Below are 22,434 nucleotides of genomic sequence, written 5' to 3' on the forward strand. Positions count from 1 at the left end.
ATCTGTATGAAAGACACCTGTCCACAGCCTCAAACAGTCAGACTCCAAACTCCGCCATGGCCAAGACCAAAGAGCTTTCGAAGGACACCAGGAAAAGTATTGTAGACCTGCACCAGACTGGGAAGAGTGAATCTACAATAGGCAAGCAGCTTGGTGTGAAAAAAATCAACTGTGGGAGCAATCATCAGAAAATGGAAGACATACAAGACCACTGATAATCTCCCTCGATCTGGGGCTCCACGCAAGATCTCATCCCGTGGGGTCAAAATGATCATGAGAACGGTGAGCAAAGATCCCAGAACCACACGGGGGGACCTGGTGAATGACCTGCAGAGAGCTGGGACCAAAGTAACAAAGGTCACCATCAGTAACACACTACAACGGCAGGGAATCAAATCCCGCAGTGCCAGACGTGTTCCGCTGCTGAAGCCAGTGCATGTCCAGGCCCGTCTGAAGTTTGCCAGAGAGCACATGGATGATACAGCAGAGGATTGGGAGAATGTCATGTGGTCAGATGAAACCAAAGTAGAACTTTTTGGTATAAACTCAACTCGTCGTGTTTGGAGGAAGAAGAATACTGAGTGCATCCCAAGAACACCATACCTACTGTGAAGCATGGGGGTGGAAACATCATGCTATGGGGCTGTTTTTCTGCCAAGGGGACAGGACGACTGATCCGTGTTAAGGACAGAATGAATGGGGCCATGTATCGTGAGATTTTGAGCCAAAACCACCTTCCATCAGTGAGAACTTTGAAGATGAAACGAGGCTGGGTCTTCCAACATGACAATGATCCAAAACAAACCGCCCGGGCAACAAAGGAGTGGCTCCGTAAGAAGCATTTGAAAGTCCTGGAGTGGCCTGGCCAGTCTCCAGACCTCAACCCCATAGAAAATCTGTGGCGGGAGTTGAAAGTCCGTGTTGCTCGGCGACAGCCCCAAAACATCACTGCTCTCGAGAAGATCTGCATGGAGGAATGGGCCAAAATACCAGCTACTGTGTGTGCAAACCTGGTAAAGACCTATAGTAAACGTTTGACCTCTGTTATTGCCAACAAAGGTTATGTTACAAAGTATTGAGTTGTATTTTTGTTATTGACCAAATACTTATTTTCCACCCTGATTTACGAATAAATTCTTTACAAATCCTACCATGTGGATTCATGGATTTTTTTTTCACATTCTGTCTGTCACAGTTGAAGTGTACCTCTGGTGCAAATTACTGACCTCTGTCATCATTTTAGGTGGGGGAACTTGCACAATCGGTGGCTGACTAAATACTTTTTTGCCCCACTGTATACTCAGGATTATGTTCAAATAGGCAGTTCCACTTAATCACAATCAGGCTTGATGCTCCTGTCAAACCTTTCCTTCTCTTGTAGCTGTGAAACTCTAAGCACTGATGGGCGTTATTTGGGGATTGCACCCACATGCTATTTTGCCCTGTTCTGTCATGGTCCTGGGTCTTTTGACCCAGCGTTTTAAGTTTGAGTTTATTTTGTTCATTAGGTTATCTAAGTTCATTTGGTTATTAGACTCCTTGTGTTTTCTTCCCCTGTATTTAAGCTTCCCCTCACCCTTCGTGTTTCATGCTGCGTGTCTTATGTTATCAAGTTTGTATTATCATGCCTAAGTGTTTCTAGTTCTTATTATTTCCCCCTCCGTTTCCAACCATGTTAAATCTCCCCTGCTCTTCATGCGTTTCATGTCTGTGTCTTACGTTGTCAAGTTCTGGTTGTCGTGTCTAAGTCTGCATGTTTCCCGTTTTATTTTGAAAAGGGGTCTTGTGTTCTGTGCTCATGCGGTTAGTTTTACTCTTGCCTGTGCATCATTATGTTTATCCTAGTCAGCTGTTTCCTCATGTGTCTCCACTTCCCCTAATCACCTCCTGTGTATTTAAGTCCTCTGTTTTCAGTGTGTGATTGTCAGGTCGTCTGTTGTCCATGCCATGCTTCCAAGTTTCTTGTCTAGGTTTTTCTTATTGTTTGTTTAGATTCCCCAGTTTAGGTTTGTGTTAATTTTGCTTCAGTTTGCCTTGCCCTTTGTTTGTACCTTTTCTACCAGCCATATTAAACGGCTCACCTTTTGTTAACATTCAAGTTTTGTTCCCTGTTCCTTGGAGTCTGCATTTTGGGTCCTTTTTTCAATTCATACAGTCTGCCCTCACCAGACTGTGACATGTTCAGTAAGTCTGGCCATATGTTTAATCCTAATATTAATCAATAACACCAATTCATAGCTTGAAAAGTTCACCTAATTTTTATGTAACATTATTTCTTATGGAAAATCTTTTTTATTTTTTTTTTATTTCAGAAGATCAAATTTGACAAAGACCATTTAGTGTAGTCTAACAGTTATGGTTACTGTGGTAATGTTGTGTATGTTAAACTTTGACTTTTGTAATGACAGAGTTCTGATAATCTCCCAAGTATAAAGGAGAAAGTTGCTTTGACAGTGGAGGGCACGTGATGGAGGAAAGTGAGAAAAATGCACCACTTGGACATGAAAACACTAGTGTGAAGACAGAAATAATCGCTTTCCATTTGATTTTGCTTTCCATTTCATCTCGGCAGTCATTCTCGTCTCTCCTTTTTGAAAGCCCTCTTATCTGCACTGACAAATAAACTCAAATATCACTGCATAATCATGACAGATAACTCATGCCTTTCTTTTGTTGGTTGAAAAAAAAAAGCTTTGTAATCCTAAAGGCCAGTCAACACAATTGATATTCAGCTAAAAGTTACTAAACTGCACAGTCACACAAAATGTTCTTTCACTCAGGTGAGTTGACACGAGTTTCCTCTAAAGGCGATGCCGATAGGTGTAATGGCACTGTCACTATATCTATGCAGGCGGCTGCTTTTTCCTTGACCTCCATCCAGTGCTAACAGGATGGATAAGTGTCTGTCTTGCATACAATATTTATAATGCAATCAAGAAATGTCTTCTGTTATTTTAAAAATATCTCCACAAGTTCTGATATCAAGTTATTTTTTTTCTAAAAATTTCCTGGTTCATCTACATCGTCAACTCAAACAAACGCACAACTTGTGCAACGTATCTACTTTGAACTGAGTTGACTCAACCAAAACTGTGGTACACAACAAAAGGGATGAAAAGAACAAGAGAAAAAGAGCAAACTCCAAATGCAAGGTCAAGCAAACACAGTTGGTGATCAGTGGCTGAACTCATACAGTGGTGCAATCTTAATACTAAACTAGTGAGTTTGAGAACAAACACACACAACAGTGCACCCTGATGAAGGCAAACATTCAATAAATAAAGCACTATTCTAACCATATTGGACATTGTAGCTATATAGCTCGTGTAATTTATATCTGCACATGGAACTCATACCTAGCGCAGTACTGTAGGTACACTCAGGACCCTGTTTGTTAATCCCAACATCCCTCCATCCTCTCTGTAATGAATATATAATATATAGAGAGCATAATGCCACTTGCACTTACTTGCGATGACAATAAACATCACTTTGACTTTGAACAGTCATCATCTGTCAGCTGGAGCATACTAGCCCAGCCTGACACTGTGCCATTTTTATATTAAAACGTGCATTCGAGTAAGTTTTAATCTGCAGCCACAAAGTGTAGCTTCACTATTTGCACTGTATTGGTCAGCTACTGTGCCTACTAAAGCCAGTGCTTGGGAGTCTACCAGACAGACCAGAGCACGCTTTGGAAGGATCTCTCCAGTCCATGTAGTCTAAGTATAGGTCTATTTTTGACTTGCACTGCTTCGAGCAGCACAGAGGAGATGAGAAGAGCAGGAAGTTACACAAAGAAACAGCACAGACCATCAAGTGAATTTTTAAGAAAAAAAAAAAAAAAAAAAAAAGGGCTCTGTGCTGACTCAAAGATCCACTTCCGAAGCCTTCGCTGTGTCCTTTGAAGCCACTTGAACGAGGAAACAAAACCACACTGGAGACTTTTGGTCGCAAACCCACATCCAGTGTACCCTGGAGCTAAGTACTGTTTGCAATCCTAATATATAGGTAATCTTTCCATTATATCCATTAACCTCCTAGGACTTGGCGTCCACATATGTGGACATCACATTTTGGGTTATTTAGACCAAAATACTCAATTTTGCTCTACATGGGCCTGATATCCAGTTTCGAAGGCATTATACTGCTACTGTTCTATCAAAATTTTAAAAGAATATCCTCATATGTGGTTCTTATTTTTCTTAAAAAGCAAAAATAAGGTTAAAAAAAAAAATCTGGTAATTCTTTGTTTTTACATTCACCGGACCCCAATATGCCCAAATATCAAAGAGAAATTAAAAATGCATGCCGTGGAAGAGCTCGGGTCTTAGGAGGTTAATAAACAAAAAAACCCTCAGTGTAACTATGTGCTTCTGGCAATTTGGGCTTTAGCTAACTGAATAAATACCTTTTTCACTGCCTGACAGCATGTCTCCTTGCCCTTTAGCATTCACAGATCAACATGCATTCGCACTGAACCGCTAATCTCACAGGGAGCCAACATCATGTCAAGACTTATTACATCCTCCACAATCTATATATCTGTCCCTTACAGCAATTAGGTTAATATCTCTTCACCTCTCATTAGCTCAGCACGCCTGTGATGGGACGTCTGACTGTGATAGAGACCTCCAGCTGAAGCATCGATAAGCCCAGACTTTCTCTTGCCTCCTGAGCGGATCATGTGACAAGTATCTGACACAGCGTTTAGGCCCGAGCGGTTGTGAGAGAAGACGGGATGACATAAGTGCACGGAAGAGCAGTGGGGAGAGAACTTCACAGGGTTGAGGTTCACAATAGGACAAGCGCTGCAGGAGCCGCAGAGCAGGGATAAAAGGAGGAAAACACAAAAAGATCAGTTTTGCAACAGCACTTTGGCTTTGTCTGGCGCCACAAAAGACAAAATGTGTTGAAGCGCAGTCGGAGGGAAAATCAACCTTTTTTTATTCAGTCCAAAACAGCTAGCTCTTTAATTGGGGGGGGGGGGGGGGGGGGGGCAAAAACATCAGCTGTGGAGAAAAAGAAAAAAAACAAAAGTCAAGCGGGGAGATAAAGAAAACATAGAAGGGAGATGGGAAATGGAATAGGGTATTAGTGAGTGATGTTTGTCCAGCCGTCCAGCTGACCTGAACACAAACTGGCCTAGCCAGCACCTGAGAACCCAGGAGAGAAACACAAATGAAGGAAAGGAAGAGAGAGTTAAAAAAAAGAAAAAGAAAGAGGGAACAGAGAGACATTTCCAACGGTTGGTTTAACCTGAAGTTTCCATGATAAATTCTCCACCCATCCCCCTGACCCCTCATCGCTCTGCTTTGGCTGGGAGGGCCCCAGCTGTTCGGTCTGTATAAATAGCGTGAGGCTTTAGCTCGGACCCCGGGGGAGCGCGGGGCTCATTGGAGAGAAGGCACGGGAACAAATCGGGCTGGAAAAAGCACACAACATACACATTTTGACAAACATATGGGACCATTGCTGGGGATGAAAGTGCGAAACATGTGAGTGAAGTTGGCCTCACGTGGCAAAAGTCACTGTCGCGCTTAAAATGTGGCGAGAGAGGAAGAGCGGCAAACGGCCAGGAAGAGACGTGACATCTTCACTCGCTAAAAAAACGTCTTCGAAGACAGCCACTCGAACAAAAAAGGCAAACATGTTTCTTTATGGCAAAAGCGTATGCACACTGTACACCAACTACATATTCTACTCTGAGTCTATAAGCAACACAAATCTTTCAGAAATGACTTGAAGATTAGAGCATTAGAGATTAAAGCCACCTTGACTACCCTTCTATGAGCACCTGTGGTTTGAGGGACAACAATAGCCCTCCTGTTATTCATTATGCTTTAAAATAAGCTTTGGCCTTGTTGTAATGTATTGTTCATTTGCTTTTTGTTCTGTTTCACTGCTCTATTTAATACTGCAAAATATTAGAGAGAGAACCCTATTGATTTGACAGTCCCCTATGAGCAAGCGCTTAACGACAACGGGAACGAAGAACCCCCTTTTAACAGGAAGAAACCTCCAGCACAAGCAAGCAGGTTCAGACAGGATTCATCTGCTGTTTGATAACATGTAGTAGTGGAAGATGAACATATTTGGAGGAATGAGAGGGAAGTGCAGGAGAAGAGAATGTTCCTTCAGAGCCTATTGCAGTATAACTTCGAGATGATTTAGGGTCAAGTGATCAAGCTTCAACTAAAAAGCCTTACCAAAAAGGACTGATTAAGCCTAATCTTAAGGCAAAGATGGTGTCTGACTCCTAAAGCTAAACTGGGAGCTGTTCATTCAGGACTTTGTATGCAAGGAGAAGGATTTTAAAGTCAATTCTTGATTTAACGGGGAGCCAATAAGAGAGGCAAGTATGGGAGAAAAAGGACCTGTCTCTCTCCCTCTCTCTAGTCCTCATTAGTACTCTCTGTGCAGCATTTTGTATCCATTTAAGACTTTTCAGGGAGCCATTAGGACAACCTGATACAGATACTAAGCAAGAAGCACTCCGAGAGCGCAATCTTCTCGGAGTGCTTCAGCATTTACTTTTAAGGGAACAGTATTGTATTTTGTGCAGTAAAAAACAAACAAACAAAAAAACGGATAACAGCAGCATGACAGATGATAATTACACAACATTATGTATGAACAGATAATGAATAATAGGTATTGATTTGTAAATAACTGCATATGAGTAAATTGAGCATTTATTTATTATTTATTTATTATTATACTACAGGATATCAGACTGACTAGACTCTTTCTCTTAACAATACTTTCTTTATTGATGTAACAGATTTTAGGGTCAGATGTGACATGATATTTGGATTCAAACTATAACGGGATATTCAGAATACCTCCTATACATTATCATTTCGTTAATGTTGCCAATCCAAACAAAAGGCATTAGAATTTTAAACATAGTTTTTAAGGTAAAAGACATTTTATGAAGGTTTGACCTTATTTGACCTTGAAGAGGTCAGAGGGCTGAAGTGACGGGATATTTAGCGTCCCCATATATCATTCGCTGTATCAATATATGTTGTCAATAGAAACAAAAGAAGAAAGAAACATAGTTTTAAAAAGCTCTACATGGCATTATTATCACTTTGACCTTCAAATCATTCTGTTGACCTTCAGGTAGCGGTCAGAGGTCAAAAGGGACATTTTATATCTTTGCTCTGATATGTTAAAATATGTGATATTTTAAATCTTTATACGGTACTTTCTATATGTTGACAATACAAACCAGCCATCCACCATCCATCCCACTGGTGACATCATGGCTAACACAGATGGCAGTGATGGAATGCACCCAATGATACTATAGATTCCATCCCATGAAAAGGGGTAAAGAGAGGGGGAAACAAAGAAATGAAGAAAAGTGCAGAGGGGTGGAACCACGCATTAGAGGGCCATGCAGAAAAGACCCCCCTTGGGGGGTCAGGTTGGGTTCAAGCGCAACAAATTACCTAAATATGGTTGTGAAAAGGCCTTAGAAAAAAAGGTTTTGATGGAAACTGCAGAAAGTGATAATAACGCTCAAAGAAAAAGGGGGGAAATTTAGGGGCTCTGCTGTGCAGACACAATGTCACAAACCTGTCCATAATTTCACTGACTACAGAGGATAAAAATGGAAAAAAGTGTTAAGTCCCTGCTTTTTAACTTGCTCGTCCCTTTTGTGCAGTGGGAGGGAGTGGGATCTATTGAAGGAGCAGAAAGAAAAAGTGGAAGAAGTGGAGAGGAAGAAAATCAGAATACAAAATTTTCAGCCTGAGTGGTTTTTTCCAAACAAAATCTAAAAAGCTCTGAAACACAATGGAGTCCCCTTTTCCCCCCTCTCTGCTATGTGTGTGTGAACATACATAGGAGGTTGGTTGGTGGTGGGTTACCTTTTCAAGAGTGCCCAGCAGTGGACGTGTTTGGCATTTGCGGCCCTTGTTGCTCAATTGTATGTTCGCCACAGCAGCTGAATCTGGGCGCCGCCTGTGACCCGTGCGGATGCTTGTATTTATTTTTTTCCCTCCCAGTCCTCATTCAGCCGATCAGTTGGAGGGTGGAGTGAAATCAAAAACAGAAATTATGTCTGACTTCTCCTCCACCCCGACCTGCCTTCAGAGATCAGTCTCTCTTAGTTCACATCTGTTTGTTGGCCCTTCGCCCCAAAGGCAGTCAACACGGTTGCTGAGCACTGCTGTTAACTAAACCGGCTGACTGGCAACTCAATATGTTTCTTACATAAGTGGAGAAAAAGAAGGAGAGAGGCTGTTTCACCTGTAATAAGTGTATGAGGAGTATGCGGCGCACATGGTCAACATTGTACTCACAAAAGGCAGCTCCATGGGGCGGAAACTACAAGAAAAAACAACATTTAGCAACATTCACAGGCTCAGGCACATGAAGCAGGGCTATTAACAAAGTGATGTGCCAGGAAAAAAAAGAAACACTTCTTTAAAAGGCTCAGCACATCCCTGCTAACTCCCAAATATATCCTCTGGGCTTGCATTTATTACTTTCAGACCAAAAGTCACAGCCTGGTCGGCCTTTACTCCACACACAGAGGAGAGCCATAAAGACTGGATGTGTGAGTTTTGTTCTGCGTGTGTCAGTATGTACAAATACCCAGATTGTTTGTGGGTGTGCATCTGTATTTATCCAGGTGGTGGTAACGAGTTTCATATCTGAGCGCTTGCTCACATATCTAAAATATGTTTATGTGGTATTCTAAACTGTGTCAGTGCCTCGTGTGTGCGTGGAGGCATGCGTGTGTGTTTGTGTGTATCCTGACCTCAGGGAGGTTATGGCTGTGGGTCCCACTATTTCTTTCCATTTAGTTTCCACTTCACAGCCTATAGCACACATTAGCCTCACAACCCCTGGGAAATGGCGCGCGCACAAACATAGTGAGAAACAGACTCTCTCTCTCACACACACACACACACACACACACACACACCCCACTCGGGGGGCACAGAGAAAAACACATTCCTGTATAATAAAGTGACATAACTTTTGTTGCATGACTGATTAAATGAGTAACTGTACATGCCAAATGTATGTATGCGTATATAACTGTATAGGCCAACTTTTTACATTACTGGCAGTATAAATCTGTGTAAAGAATGCAGTGGATCAGGAAATAACTTGTTCCAAGGACCTTCTGTGCTACTGTCCACATCCCACACTAATAGGAATTACAGTCTATAAAATGTTGCAAATTAGCAGCATTCAAACACATTAGTTACATATACAAAGAAATATGTCTTGTATGATTCGGGGTAGCATTGCATCTAATTTCATGCAGTTTTTCATTGCCTTATTTTTCTGTTTTTTAAGTTTTGTCAGAAGGTAAAACCCTTTGTTTGAACCTGTGCATGTGCATCCTTAAATGCACAAACGTGGGAGGCATTGTTGTAACCTGGAAATCACTCCTTTATGTTCTGTAGTTTTTGGTTACTTCGTAACTTAAACTAAACATGGATGAAAAATAGCATTTAAAAAAAAGAAATCTCTTGACAATTGCATTGAGAGCACATTGTAGCTTCAAGAATCTGCTGCAACAAACAATTTGACATTAAGGACTTAACATCATCTTATCACAGAGTGCCAGAAAGTTTCAGTTTTGAGGGAAACACAAATTCTTATCATGTAAGAATGTCAGGATTTGAGAAACTGAACTTAGAATCACTGATAATCCCTCCCAAGTCCAAATGTCTCAGCAATTATGGACGAAAAGTAACAAGCAAACTCTTAAAGGCTTGCCAACATTAAACTCTGATCAGGAGCCAGTCCTCGCTGACCTTTTCCTCCTCCTTTGGCCTTGATGGTGATGGAGGGCCAGCTCTGGCCCAGCACGGCCAGACATATCAATACAGCGCCCAGCAGAAAATATAAGCAAAACCTCAGTCCAACTCCCCCTCCTTCCCCTCCCTACTCTCACATCCACATACATACATCTTAACAGCAGACGCTTTAAGGAGTAAAGACAAAGAGACAGCTATCCATGCGACAAAACCTTGTGCCAGGGCACCATCTGCTCATCCGCTCAGTGGAAGTGGTAACTTCCAGGGCAGTCAAAGACAACGCAGGAAGATTGAGGAGACGGGGCTCCCTTTTGACCGCTGTGAAAGAGCAAGGGAGTAAAGTTTGAAACAGAAAGAGTCCCGGCAGAAGGCTACCAGCCGAGCCAAGCAGTAGCAGGAAGCGAGCGCCTTGTGTGTCCTGAGATTTACGGTGACTGGTCCATCCACCAACCACCTGGACCTGCATAAATAAATTTAACCAGACAATTCAAAAACGGGTATTGCTGAGTGGAATCAAACGATGAAGGAGGAAAGACCATTTCCGCCCTCTGAATAGAGGCAAAGATGAATAGACTGAGTCACATGATAAATAACTGCATAAATTCAAAATCATCTTCTGGATGAGAACATGGTCTAACACGGAGAGACGGAAAAAAAAAGAGCTCAAGGAGAGGGAGGGAGGGAGGGAAAAAACACAAGTGACAGTTGGCGATGGGAGAGCAAGATACACACACACTTATCTGTTGTTGCCATCTCTAAGACACAATTGGCATCACTGTCCACAAATGCTGAAGACAACAATCCCAGCCATGAGAAACTGTGTGTGTGTTAGCTGCTGTCTGCCATCACTGCTGCAGGTGGCGTACGATCTACCTGCAGCTCTGTGCCTCCATTACGCTTTTCAATGTGTTAAATCATCATAAAGAAGCAGTTTAAGTAAAGCACTCACTGAGCAGTACAGCAGAATGGCTTCAAACGCTTTGGGTCGACAAAATTCAGTTTAAAGATTACAAATGATAGAATTTTAACTTCTCTCAGGTGAGATGAATAGCTAAAGCCTGCACTGAAACAGTACAATATCCTGAATTGATCCATTCACTTTACTTTATTATTATTAGCCTTCAAACCGCTGCTGGCTGCGAGGAGTAACTACAGAAACACTTGATTGATACTTCAGTTGTTTCCTCTATACTTGCCTGCTGTGTGCGTGAGGTCTGTAACTTCCTAGTGGCCACAGAGTGCCACTTACATCTCAGTTAAATGCAGGCACATGTAGCCAAGAGTATTCACATCTACCTCTTGACACAATCATTTAAAAATCTCCTGTTGAGCTACAGCCAAACACACAGAACTTTTTGGTTTTCTTCCCCCCCCCACAAATACCCGGCAGTGCCAAAGCAATCAAACAACTGACTGGCTATCTGTCACTGAGCTGTAAACTCTCCAACACAAACAAACAATTTTTGAAAGCCAAAAAAAATACAAAATTATATCTCCATCCTCCAAGCACCTTCAAATGTTTGTGCGGGAGAGACGCTGATAACGGCGCCCTCTTAACTTCAGACGGTGTGTTTGCATTTTAGCGGGGATATACATCTTAAAAGGATGCGGCAGTGAGAGAGACAGAGAGAGAAAAAAATGTCAGCGGGGAGGAAAGCAAGGCTTCAAACAGGCAAGAATGTCAGATGAGAGTTGGAGCTCAGTTATCGCCGTCTCAAGACTGACTAAAGGGAGAAAGCCAGAGAGAGGGAGAGAGACGGAAGGAGAGGTGACCGGACTGCCAATGACGCCAAACCTCTATTTAAAGCTTCCCCAACAGTGTAGGCCTGACACTGACACATTTACCTCTTGGCCTCATGTTTTATCAGCAGCCACCTCCTCTCCAAAAACAAAACAAAACAAAAAAAAGTGAATCCACTTTTACTGTTTTCAGCTCTTGCAGAGATCAGATAGCTGGTGAGAGTGTGCTGAGAGGAGAGCTTCTATGCCTGCAAATGAACTTTGGGGGCTTTTGGGACCGTGTTTAGTTGCTAATGTGTAGTTAAGCAGTGCCATTGTGAACAGCAGGGGGTGACAGCTCCGTCTCCTGCACATAAACACCGACAGGATAATCACCCTGGTGGGGAAACTGCGGCCGTTTTTTTTTTTTTTTTACTCAGCGAAAAACCTGTGAATCCTAATCCCAGGTTACAAATTTCAACATAAAAACGGGAGAAAAAGTAGGAAAGTATGAGCACAACAGCCTACTTTTGAACACATAACAGGTTAGAGTCCTGTGAATGATCCCCTAGTGAAATGAAGCCAAACCACCTGGCCTCCAAAGGGGAGCCAGAGGGTGACTCAACTGGTGGTCCAGCAGCTGCATCCCACCAGCGGCCTACAGCTGAGATGTGTTTGCATCCGCATGTTACTGCTTTTAAAAAAAAACACGAGTGTGCGCACACGTGTTTACTGAACAAAAATGAAACTTACCAGGATCCCAGCAAACTGCTTCTCTTCCATCCTTCAGGACCTCGTCGGCAAAGATCCCCTGCCTCTCTCTCTCTCTCTCTCTCTCTCTCTCTCTCTCTCTCTCTCTCTCTCTCTCGCGCGCGCTCTCTCTCTCTCCCTGTGTCTGGGATGGACTCGTCTGCCTCTCGCCCAGCAAAGTTTGGAGTTTTCTGAGGTGGTCGAGGTTCGCTGGAGCGTCTTCACCCCCGTCGCGTCGCTCTCTCCGTCTCTGTCCCCCCTTCTTCTGTGCTGCTTGCAAGTGTAGCTGAAGTGGCGTCGCTGCTTTGTGCTAATTCTGCCCTAATCCAGAAACTTTTCTATGCTGTGAAAAGAACACGTGACAGGCAGAGAGGGGTGGAGGGAGAACAGGAGTTGGGGGGGAGAAAGGGGTAGGGTAAGTGGGGAATAGGGGGGGAGGCAAAGCAACACTTTTTTTTAGTTTCTTGTCCCCTTTGGCCATGTTCAAAACAGTTTGTCAGTCTTAGTACATGACCTGCTCTGAGGTCAAAATTTTTAAAACCACACAACTGTTTATGGTGAGAGTTAAAGAAAAGGTGGGAATGTAACTGGTAAAGCGTCAGTTAGTGAGGATGCAGGCAAACAATTCAGAAAACATGTAGTGACAGATTTGCTTTTTTTTTTTTTAGCAAAGCAGCTGCCATAACAAAGTGCCCTTTTGTGTAAAGAGATTAACTGTTAGGGAAACGTTTAGACTGCCCACTGACTACTGCTGTATGGAAGCCAGACTGGGAAAAGAACACTCAGCCTGGATCTGGAAGAAAAGTGGCCGAAAATACTTTGGATTGAAAAGTTTCTGAAATGTGCATCTGGGCACTTACCTTTCACTGCATCCCTGCACGCATGTTGAGAGCAAACAACATCAACAGTAGTTTATAATAGATATACACCTATAAATACTACAGCTACAGATTCATCTGCAGCTGTTTCTGCTCATGAATTAATTACTGATTTGGTCTACCAAACCTGAAAAAGCCAGTCTTCCCAGCAGCTTATATTTCTCCAACAGTCCAAAACACAAACAGATATAAACTAGACATCCCTCAAATCTGAAGTATGTCTCCCTTTATTTGGCTCAGGGAATAAAAAAAAAACTTCAGTATACTAAAAGCGCTCGTGAAAAAAGGAGAGAAAAGGTGGCCAAATATAGCCACTCTTTACTGTTACAGGCATTAAAAAAAAAAAAAAAAAAAAAAAAAAAATCCCCCACACATGTACACATGTCACATACACGGGAGCCTACAGGGACTGGAAAAAAATGCCTCCCCCTGGGGTCAACCATCATACGCATCATGATGCTCACTGATAAAAAGATGGGAAGAAACAAAACGAGGTTAAAAACGGATCCTTACCATCCACAATATGATGTCTGAATAGAGAAAAACCACACAACCAAAACACAACCTTGTACGTGAGGAAAAGGGCTAGCAGCTCGGCCGTGAGAAACTCACTGACACAAAGGCTGAAGTCTTTGATCAAATCACCGTGCTCTGGCTCCTTCTCACTGGCTGGGTAATGTATGTACATAAGGTAAGAGTTGAGCCAAGCCTATTGGGCAATCCGGGGAGGCGTGTCAGCAAGAGGTTACGTCCAACTTACTCTGAAACCTGACGTGTCTGTTGGCCCTTGTGAGGTAAGTAGCTTCCAAGCACAGACTGCATAATGTCCCACGGTACCGCCTTGTCCCTAACATGAAGTAATCTTATCAATAAAAAAAAAAAAAAAAAAAAATGCCAAAAACCGTCTGATTATTGTAAATGTGAGAACTTTTTTTTTATTTATTTATTTATTTTTTTACATGAAGTGTTTTCTGGTTTTGAACTTTATATTACTTTCCACAGAGGAGCGGATTAATGGATTAACTGAGAATGAGAATTATGTTATTTCCTGCCCCATTCACCACTAAGTTGCTTGTGAGGGGAAAAAAAGCAGAAATATCCATAACCAATGAGCTTGGCAAGAGGGGCTCAGGAGGTGAATCTTGAAGATAAAAAAACAAAACGTTTTTGGTTTGGAGAATTTAGAGAATTTAAACATTTCCCTTAGTAAAAAGACAGGCTGCAGACTGAACACTAATACGTGCCCCGACTACACCACAAAAGGCCAAGGATGATGCAAAGTATTTTCAGAGCCGACTGCTTACACAGCATTAATGATAAACCCGGTAAGAATGAGCTCCTCAGCCTCTGGTTACCTCTCATTTCTTCCACCCTTGTATGTAAAATTACTTGGACATCTAAGGAATATTAAAAAAAAAAAAAAAAAATCAGTTATAATGATGAATATGAGCTTATTACACTGACATTTTTAATTTGAGGTTATTCACGACCAAATTAGAGGGAGGGTTTAGGAATTACAGCACTCCAAAAGTAATTGGAAAGTTGACTGAAAAGCCATTTCGTGAGCAGGTGAGTGCTATTGTTTAGTTATTTCTTCATAAATTAAACAGGTCAGGAGTTGTTTGCAGGATGCATCACAACATCAAGTCCAAATAAAGAACACTCTCTAAGAGTTCGACATATCACAATCCGAGCCTACAGTACTGAGATGTTGTATGAAGAAATGCATAGGAAGTTACTATAAAGAGCAAAAGAATCAAAAGCCTGCAGAATAAAAAGGGGTCAACTTTATAAAACATAAAAAGAGATCATTTCTGGCACAGAATTATCTGTAAAAGCTGTTTCAGTACCATTCAAACTGATCTGTATGCATGGCCATACAGATCAACAGCTCTTAGTTTGTTTGTCGGTTTCCAATACATGGTTCCTGGTTGATTTCTCAAGGTTTACATTCTCAGGTTTTCCTATTTTTGCAATTGAGCTTTGTTCCAAGTTATAGTTTTGTTTATACTTAATTTCTTAAAATCATTTTATATTTTGCATTTTGGCCTCTATCAAATAAACTGTTTCCCTTTTGTAGAAACCAGCCTGCATTTTGGGTCCTCAACTTCACATAGTCTTCAGGACCTACAGACAGTGACAGTATGGTCTGACCAGGCACAGCCCCAGCAGACACAACCTGTTTACATTAGAGGAGTTCTTCTGTTAGGTAGCCAGGCTCCATGGATAATGGTTTTCTACATTCACCGCCCAAAAGAAACAAGATGTTCAGATCCAGACTAACTGGGTAGTTTGTGCTACTCCAGATTATGTGGATAATCCAGAGTCTGTGCAGGATGCCTCCGAGACTGTGCCTCAGCTGGTGACTTTCATTTGTCCCGAGCCTCTGGTGTATCCGAAGCCTGAGCAGGAGCTGCCAGATCCCGAGCCAGTGCAGACTGTGTGCCCTGCACAATCCCAGCCAGAGGAGACTGTGTGCACTGTGCAGCCCCAGCTTCCAGAATCTGAGCCCAAGGGAATTGTGTTGTTTGACCCCGAGTCTGAACAGACTAAGATTGAGCCAGGATGACTCTTTTGTGAGCGGCTTCCAGCTCATCCACCTGACAGTCTCCTTTGTTGAGAGTCATCTGCTGATCATCTGTTTGGCCTCCAGAAGGTCTCTTTGACCACTACTGGACTTCAGATGGTCCCTGCCTCTGTTGTTAGTATCCTGCCATGAGGGGGTCACCCTCATTCGTAAATGCCAGCCTCTATAGGGTCTTCGTCTCCATCACTGGCCACCTGGCCAGAAGTGGCGATATAGCCCCCATAACACCTCAGTCACCACTTCTGGCCACCTCTGGAGAGGTCCCTCTGATGCCGCTGCCCACCTGCGGGCCAGCCTCCTGAACTGCTTGGTCTTCAACGCTGGGCCCCAAACAGACCCTCAGAAGCATCCTCCTGCTCAGCTCTGCATTTGGGTCAAACTCCTGAGCGAGTACTTACAAAATTAAAAGTCTTATTCGATTTTTTACAAGGCTACTTTTCAGTTCTAATAGAGTTTTTTTGTGTTCATATTATTGCGTGAGTAGAGTCTTTAATCAATGAAAACATGAGTAAATTAATAAGTAGTTAATAGAGGTAGAAGCTGAGGATGGACACTTTTCAGCGACGGCAACTACAAGACCCTGGTGAGTAGCAGTGTCAGCCCGTCTCTCCAGTCCAGAATAAAATACCTCAGCATTTTTGCTGTCAGAGGATGAAGTCCAATGTTTCTTTTTTTGCAAAGATTAGAGAAAAATCAAAGATTTTCACACTTGTGCCCAAGTACATGCACTACTTTTATGTTGAAAACAAATGCATGCTAATACATGAAACTAAGATAGCTAACATGATTAACAATATAAGAAAAAGAATCTGGATTTCATTGTGAATCCCCAAATGTAAAAGAGTAGGAGGCTGCCTGAAACTGTGCAATATATAGTTTGCCTTAAAGCGTTGGGTTGGGACAAAATCCTTCTCAAACAAAACCCGACACTCTGGGCCTCTCCTTGCCTTGATTTATGACCTCTTGACTTTCCATATCTTTAAATTTAAATAAGTTCATAAAAGTGACAGACGACTTATGACAGAGGTCATGGCAAAACAACAAGTGAGTAATAATAAAGAGGGTTCAAAAGTCAAGGCTCAGGGTTTGCTCTTTGCTTTCAAGTTAATTCCATCAAACTCACAAAGCAAAAGAAAATGTAGTTAATATATTTCAAAGTTAATCCACCTATCCTAAATGCTGCATTAGAATTATGCTGTTTATCAAGGTGGGGGGAAAAAGCCATGATGGCCCTGGATAGTTACACATTAAACACTATGCATAGGCAGTTTTCTTTTTTTGTTGGGGCCCCATTGATCTGGGGATAAAACGGCCTGCTGAGTCAAAGAATTGGAAGGAATGAGGTTCACAAATGACAGATAGTTTGTTGTAATTACATTTTTGCTGAGCCATCGCTTCAGCAAATAAAAGAGCTAAGGTGGATCCAAGAAGAGCTCATGAATTACTTTCCTTTATTTACCAGACAGATGCACCACCAGCCTCCTGCGTGAAACAGTCACACAACCTGTACTTGATTTGTACACATCTACACTGTAGCACTGTGAGACACGACGTACAACGCAGTGGATTTAAGACAAAACAGCACCCATTATTATTGTTTAGAATGCATCATATTTTTGCAAATCGGCCGTGTTTACTTTCAATAAAGTCAATATGCAGCAGAATGATTGGAGCTCCACAAGCTCCGTTTTGTCATAGCAGGCAGTCTGTTCCTCACAACTAAGACATTGTGAGGGTACTCAAAACAGCGGTAACTATGCTTGGGCCTTTGTTCAGCATCCAGTAAATCGAGCCAGCAAACTATGCATTACTTGTGGACTGCAGAAAAAAAAAAAAAAAAATAGGGATTCTCACAATAAGGCAATGGCATTGGGAATGAGAAGATATGGGATTTGTGAAGCACACAACGTGATTTATTATTTCTGTATTGTGGCATTTAAATTATATCGTCTGCTGTTGCACACTAGTTTGAGTGGAAGGAGACTGCTGCAAAAACACAGAAACATATCATCAATAGGAGCAAATCTCCTGCCAAGACAACAGGTAAAATTAGTGCTAAATATAGAAATGCAGATAGCAGAGAAAACCTTTTCTGACGACAATCAGTGAGAAGCAGCTGGTACAATAAAAACACACACAGGCATATACATACCTGAAGAGGGCCTGACCTCTCTTATCTTAATGGAATGGAGACTTTGGCCCAGAGATAATAACGATTTAAAGGACCACAAATACACATCGCTTTACAGACATATGCCACAAAAGAAAATGCTCACATGATCTCATGTCATATGAGAAAGGTTGTATCAGTGGGTAATTAAATATCACTCTAATTACTGTGATCTATTAAGTGTCTTTAAGGTACACTTATTCCAGTACAGTAAAGTATAAATTTTATGCCCCTTTCTCTAATTCCCTTGATTGTGAGGACTTTAAAATATCTCATCATTAGCATACATGTCTGCATCAAAGGATTTGGGTAATCTGGAGAAATCTTGGTGTGCAAGAGGTAATGCCAAAAATCAGTATTGAATGTTCATGATCTCTGCACCCTCAGGTGGCACTGCATTTAATAAACAAACAAACAAACATGATGACTGAAATCACTGCATGGGCTCAGGAACACTTTCGCTTCATTGTTTGTGAACATAGTTCACAGTGCCACCCACAAACACAGGTTAAAGCTCTAACATGCAAAGAAGAAGCCATATGTGAACATGATCCTGAGACACTGCTATCTTCGCTGGGTCAAAGGTCATCTAAAATGGACTGAAGAAAAACCGGAAAACGGTTCTGTGGTCAGATGAATTAAAATTTGAAACTAGAGATGGACCGATCCGATATTACGTATCGGTATCGGTCCGATACTGACCTAAATTACTGGATCGGATATCGGAGAAAACTAAAAAATGTAATCCGATCCATTAAATATCACGAAAGCACCTCACAAAACTTGCAACACGCGGTAACTCACGTCAGAACGTTAGCACGTCGGAGCAGTATGCATCACGTGATAGAGCGGCTGTGGCATGCGGGACCTGTCGGTGGTCTGGATAGCATTTGGAGCTTCGCTAGCAACCCGGCATTTCATCTCCGACAAAGTTATCCCGAGAGAAGTAAAGCAAGTGTGTAAGTCCATCTCTGAATGTTTGTAAAGCATTCCTGCGTTAAGCTTAACAAACGACTGCCTCTCCTGCTGCTACTTCAATCATGAAACTGCTTAACGATCAGCTGATCGGCTTTTCTGTCGCGAGTCCGTGTCTCTAGTTTGCTTTTGGCCTATTTTGCACCAGAAAGAGGAAACCAGCGGCTGAACAACAGCAGCACATTTAAGCTTGATCAGCTGTTGTTAGAATTTATTTAATATTACTTTCTACTCCAGGATCTTTTCTACGTAGCTGACGGCTGGTAACTGTGCAGGGGCGGATCTAGCAAAGTTTAGCCAGGGGGGCTGATAGGGCATTAACAGGGAAAAGGGGGCACAAAGACATACTTTTCTTTCTTATTCTCATTTAAAATGTCTAGCTTTTAATAAATAATTATCTGACACCCAAAGTTTTAATTTGATGTAAAATGAATAGAAGTCAATTACTGTATATAGTAACTATTAAGTCATATATATATATATATATATATATATATATATATATATATATATATATATATATATATATATATATATATATATATACACACATATATACACACACACCCTAGTAAGCTATAGTACTTTTTCCTTTGGGAAGGTACCATCTGTGCAGTCTGCAATTTTGTTGAAGAAAGATGTTGAATCTAATATTTCTTGAAAAATAATTGATTTCTGTGCATTTTTTTTTTTCACACTGCATCAAATTAAGGTTGATTACGTCGATTAAGCATCATGAGGTGGAGCGTGAGGGGTGGTTCCCTATTTTTTATTTATTTATTTTTGTTGTTGCTGGGAGTTGGAACCCTATTAGTTAGGTTGCTTAATATTTATGCTAAGTACTCTTTAAAATACCAGAATAGGGAGGATGGTGTAGGTTTAAGTTTATTAGATTGATCAGTATTGCTGAACTAGGAAATTTTTTTTTTTTTGCATACAGGTATAACAGAATAGCTTTAGTGTAGTTGTTGTTTTAAACTTGAGTATGAACTTATACAAAATGCAGCAAGATATTTAAAAAACAGTTTTGTTGATTAAAAAAACACTATATCGGATTCATATCGGTATCGGCAGATATCCAAATTTATGATATCGGTATCGGTATCGGACATAAAAAAGTGGTATCGTGCCATCTCTATTTGAAACAGAGGCCACATCCTCTGGACGACGGGGACAATCTGTCTTGTTATCAGTATTCAGTTTAATAGCCTGAATCTCTAATGGTATGGACGTACATTAGAGCAGCGGTCCCCAATCCCCGGGCCACGGACTGGTCGAATTTTACCGGGCCGCGAGAGTTGAGGTGGGTGTGAAATTTATGGTTTTCAGGTTTTTTATTGTTCTTTTTTTTAAAATCGTTTTTATTGTTAATCTTCTTTTTCTTGGTACCGGTACTGGTTTTATTTTGTTGTATTTATCCGTGACACCTTAAAGGCCAGTCCATGACAATGTTGTCGGACATAAACCGGTCCACGGGGCAACAAAGGTTAAGACCGCTGCATTAGAGTCTGTAGAATAGGCAGCCTACACATCTGGTGGATAGCCACTGACAATTAATGCTGAAAGTTATATGCAGGTGTTAGAGCAACACGTTCTCATCCAAATTACTTTTTTTTTTTTTTTTTTTTTTTTTTTTAAGCGAAGGCTTTGGATACTTCAGCAAAACAATGCTAAACCCCATACAGCACCCATTAAAACAGCATGGCTTCAGAGTCGGAGAGTCTGGGTGCTGAACTGGCCTGCCAGAAGTCTAGGCCTTTCACAGCTAAAAATATTTGGATTATCATGAAACAATAATTATAACAAAGACGAAGAACCATTGAGCACCTAGGATCTTTTATCAGACAAGAATAGGAAAACATTCCCCTCCCAAAGCTCCAGCAAGCGGTGTCCTCAGTTCCCAGACCTCTATGGAATGCTATATGTGCTGGGAGGTGGAAAATGGTGGAGCGGCCACAGCGTTTAAGGATTGGAGGAATGGCTGTTACTTTTACTATACTATTTTTTATTAGTCCTTTATTTATCCAGGTAAAAAAAAAAAATCTCACTGAGATTAAAAATGTCATTTCCAAGAGAGACCTGGCATCATACTAAAAGATAAGAACGCAATGCTGAAATGGAAACTGCGTCAAGGACGGAAACAACTGCATTATACTGCTGATACAACTTGAACTCCTGCCTCTGAGTTGTCATTTTCTGAATTTTCAGTTTGTATCTCTTCTTGCGTCATCTGTGTGTTTATTGGTGTAGAGATATTTGTAGCAACTGTAGCCATCCTTACTTACTCTGTCAACTGTGTTTTGTCATACAGTAACTATATGTTGGGACTCCTTGTGATTGTACATCTCAAGCAGTTTATGATAATAAATAAACTCAGTCTCTACTACTTCCCAGCGTAAAAAGTGCTTCAAAAAGTGCTTTAGTCTGACTCCTGAATGAATGAAGGTAAATATTTTACATTTTGATTGTAGGAGATGCACTGAGGCCAGGTGAATAAACAACTCACTTGCAAACATGCATTAATGAACAGGAACACAGCACAGTATAAAGGTAAAAGCCCTGTTGAATTAATTTGTGATAAGCCTTGAAACATCTTTCTATTTGTTATATTTCTTCTACAAGCTGCACTGAATTTAGATGAATAAGAAGGGTTTTTTATTTTTTTTTTATTTTTATTTTTTAGGCGAAAAGGTTTTACATTATTAGGAATGTTGCGCAACATGAGTGTGAAAGCAGTGTTATCCTTACATGAAAGTGTAATAAAAAAAACAAAACTGTAAAATAATCATGATCTCTATATTGATCAAAAATAATCATTTTGGTCATAATCGTAAAGCCCTACCTACTGACCATCAAGTTCTCTGAAAATAGCATCACCATTCCTGGAAAACCCCTCAAACATTAGTGCAAAAACAGTAAGTCTTTGTTGATCCCTCATGAGTGGATGAAATATACAGGGTTGGCCATTTATATGGATACACCGTAATAACATGGGAATGGTTGGTGATATTAAAGCCCTGTTTGTGGCACATTAGTATATGTGAGGGGGCAAACTCCTCAAGATGGGTGGTGACCATGGTGGCCATTTAGAAGTCGGCCATCTTGGATACAACTTTTGTTTTGTCAATAGGAAGAGGGCCATGTGACACATCAAACTTATTGGTAATGTCACAAGAAAAACAATGGTGTGCTTGGTTTCAATGTAACTTTATTCTTTCATGAGTTATTTACAAGTTTCTCTTTGTTCACAGCCATCGACATGTTGAACAGGTTAACACGTGAGGAGCGGATCGAAATTGTGTTGATATCTGGTGAACGCAGTAACCGGGTCATTGCAGCAGATTTCAATGGAAGACATCCTACGAGACCACCCATCTCCCATGCTACAGTTAGCAAACTGCTTGCTAAGTTTCGTGAAACTGGTTCAGTGTTGGATTTGCCAAAATGTGGACGCAAGAAAACTGTCACTAATGAAGAAAGATCAGTGGCTGTCCTAGCTTCATTCAGCAAGAGCCCACAGCGTAGCACTCGCTGCATGTCACTGGAGAGTGGCATTAGTCGAAC

At 41.3% G+C, this 22,434-nt stretch overlaps 1 protein-coding gene across 1 annotated transcript in view; it reads right to left on the reverse strand.

Moving 5' to 3' along the window:
* Positions 1-22,434, reverse strand: part of slc6a9 (solute carrier family 6 member 9) — an 80,002-nt gene that overhangs the window by 51,805 nt on the left and 5,763 nt on the right. Inside the window, exon 2 of the mRNA XM_085253308.1 lies at positions 12,264-12,603. Within this exon, the coding sequence (XP_085109434.1) occupies positions 12,264-12,293 (30 nt within the window). The 5' untranslated portion in view covers positions 12,294-12,603. The remainder of the gene's footprint in view (positions 1-12,263; positions 12,604-22,434) is intronic.

The sequence above is a fragment of the Mchenga conophoros genome, linkage group LG18 (genome assembly GCF_057382185.1).
Source record: "Mchenga conophoros isolate Kocher_MC1m ecotype Shallow Benthic linkage group LG18, M_conophoros_male_GT1.1, whole genome shotgun sequence".
Taxonomy (NCBI): domain Eukaryota; kingdom Metazoa; phylum Chordata; class Actinopteri; order Cichliformes; family Cichlidae; genus Mchenga; species Mchenga conophoros.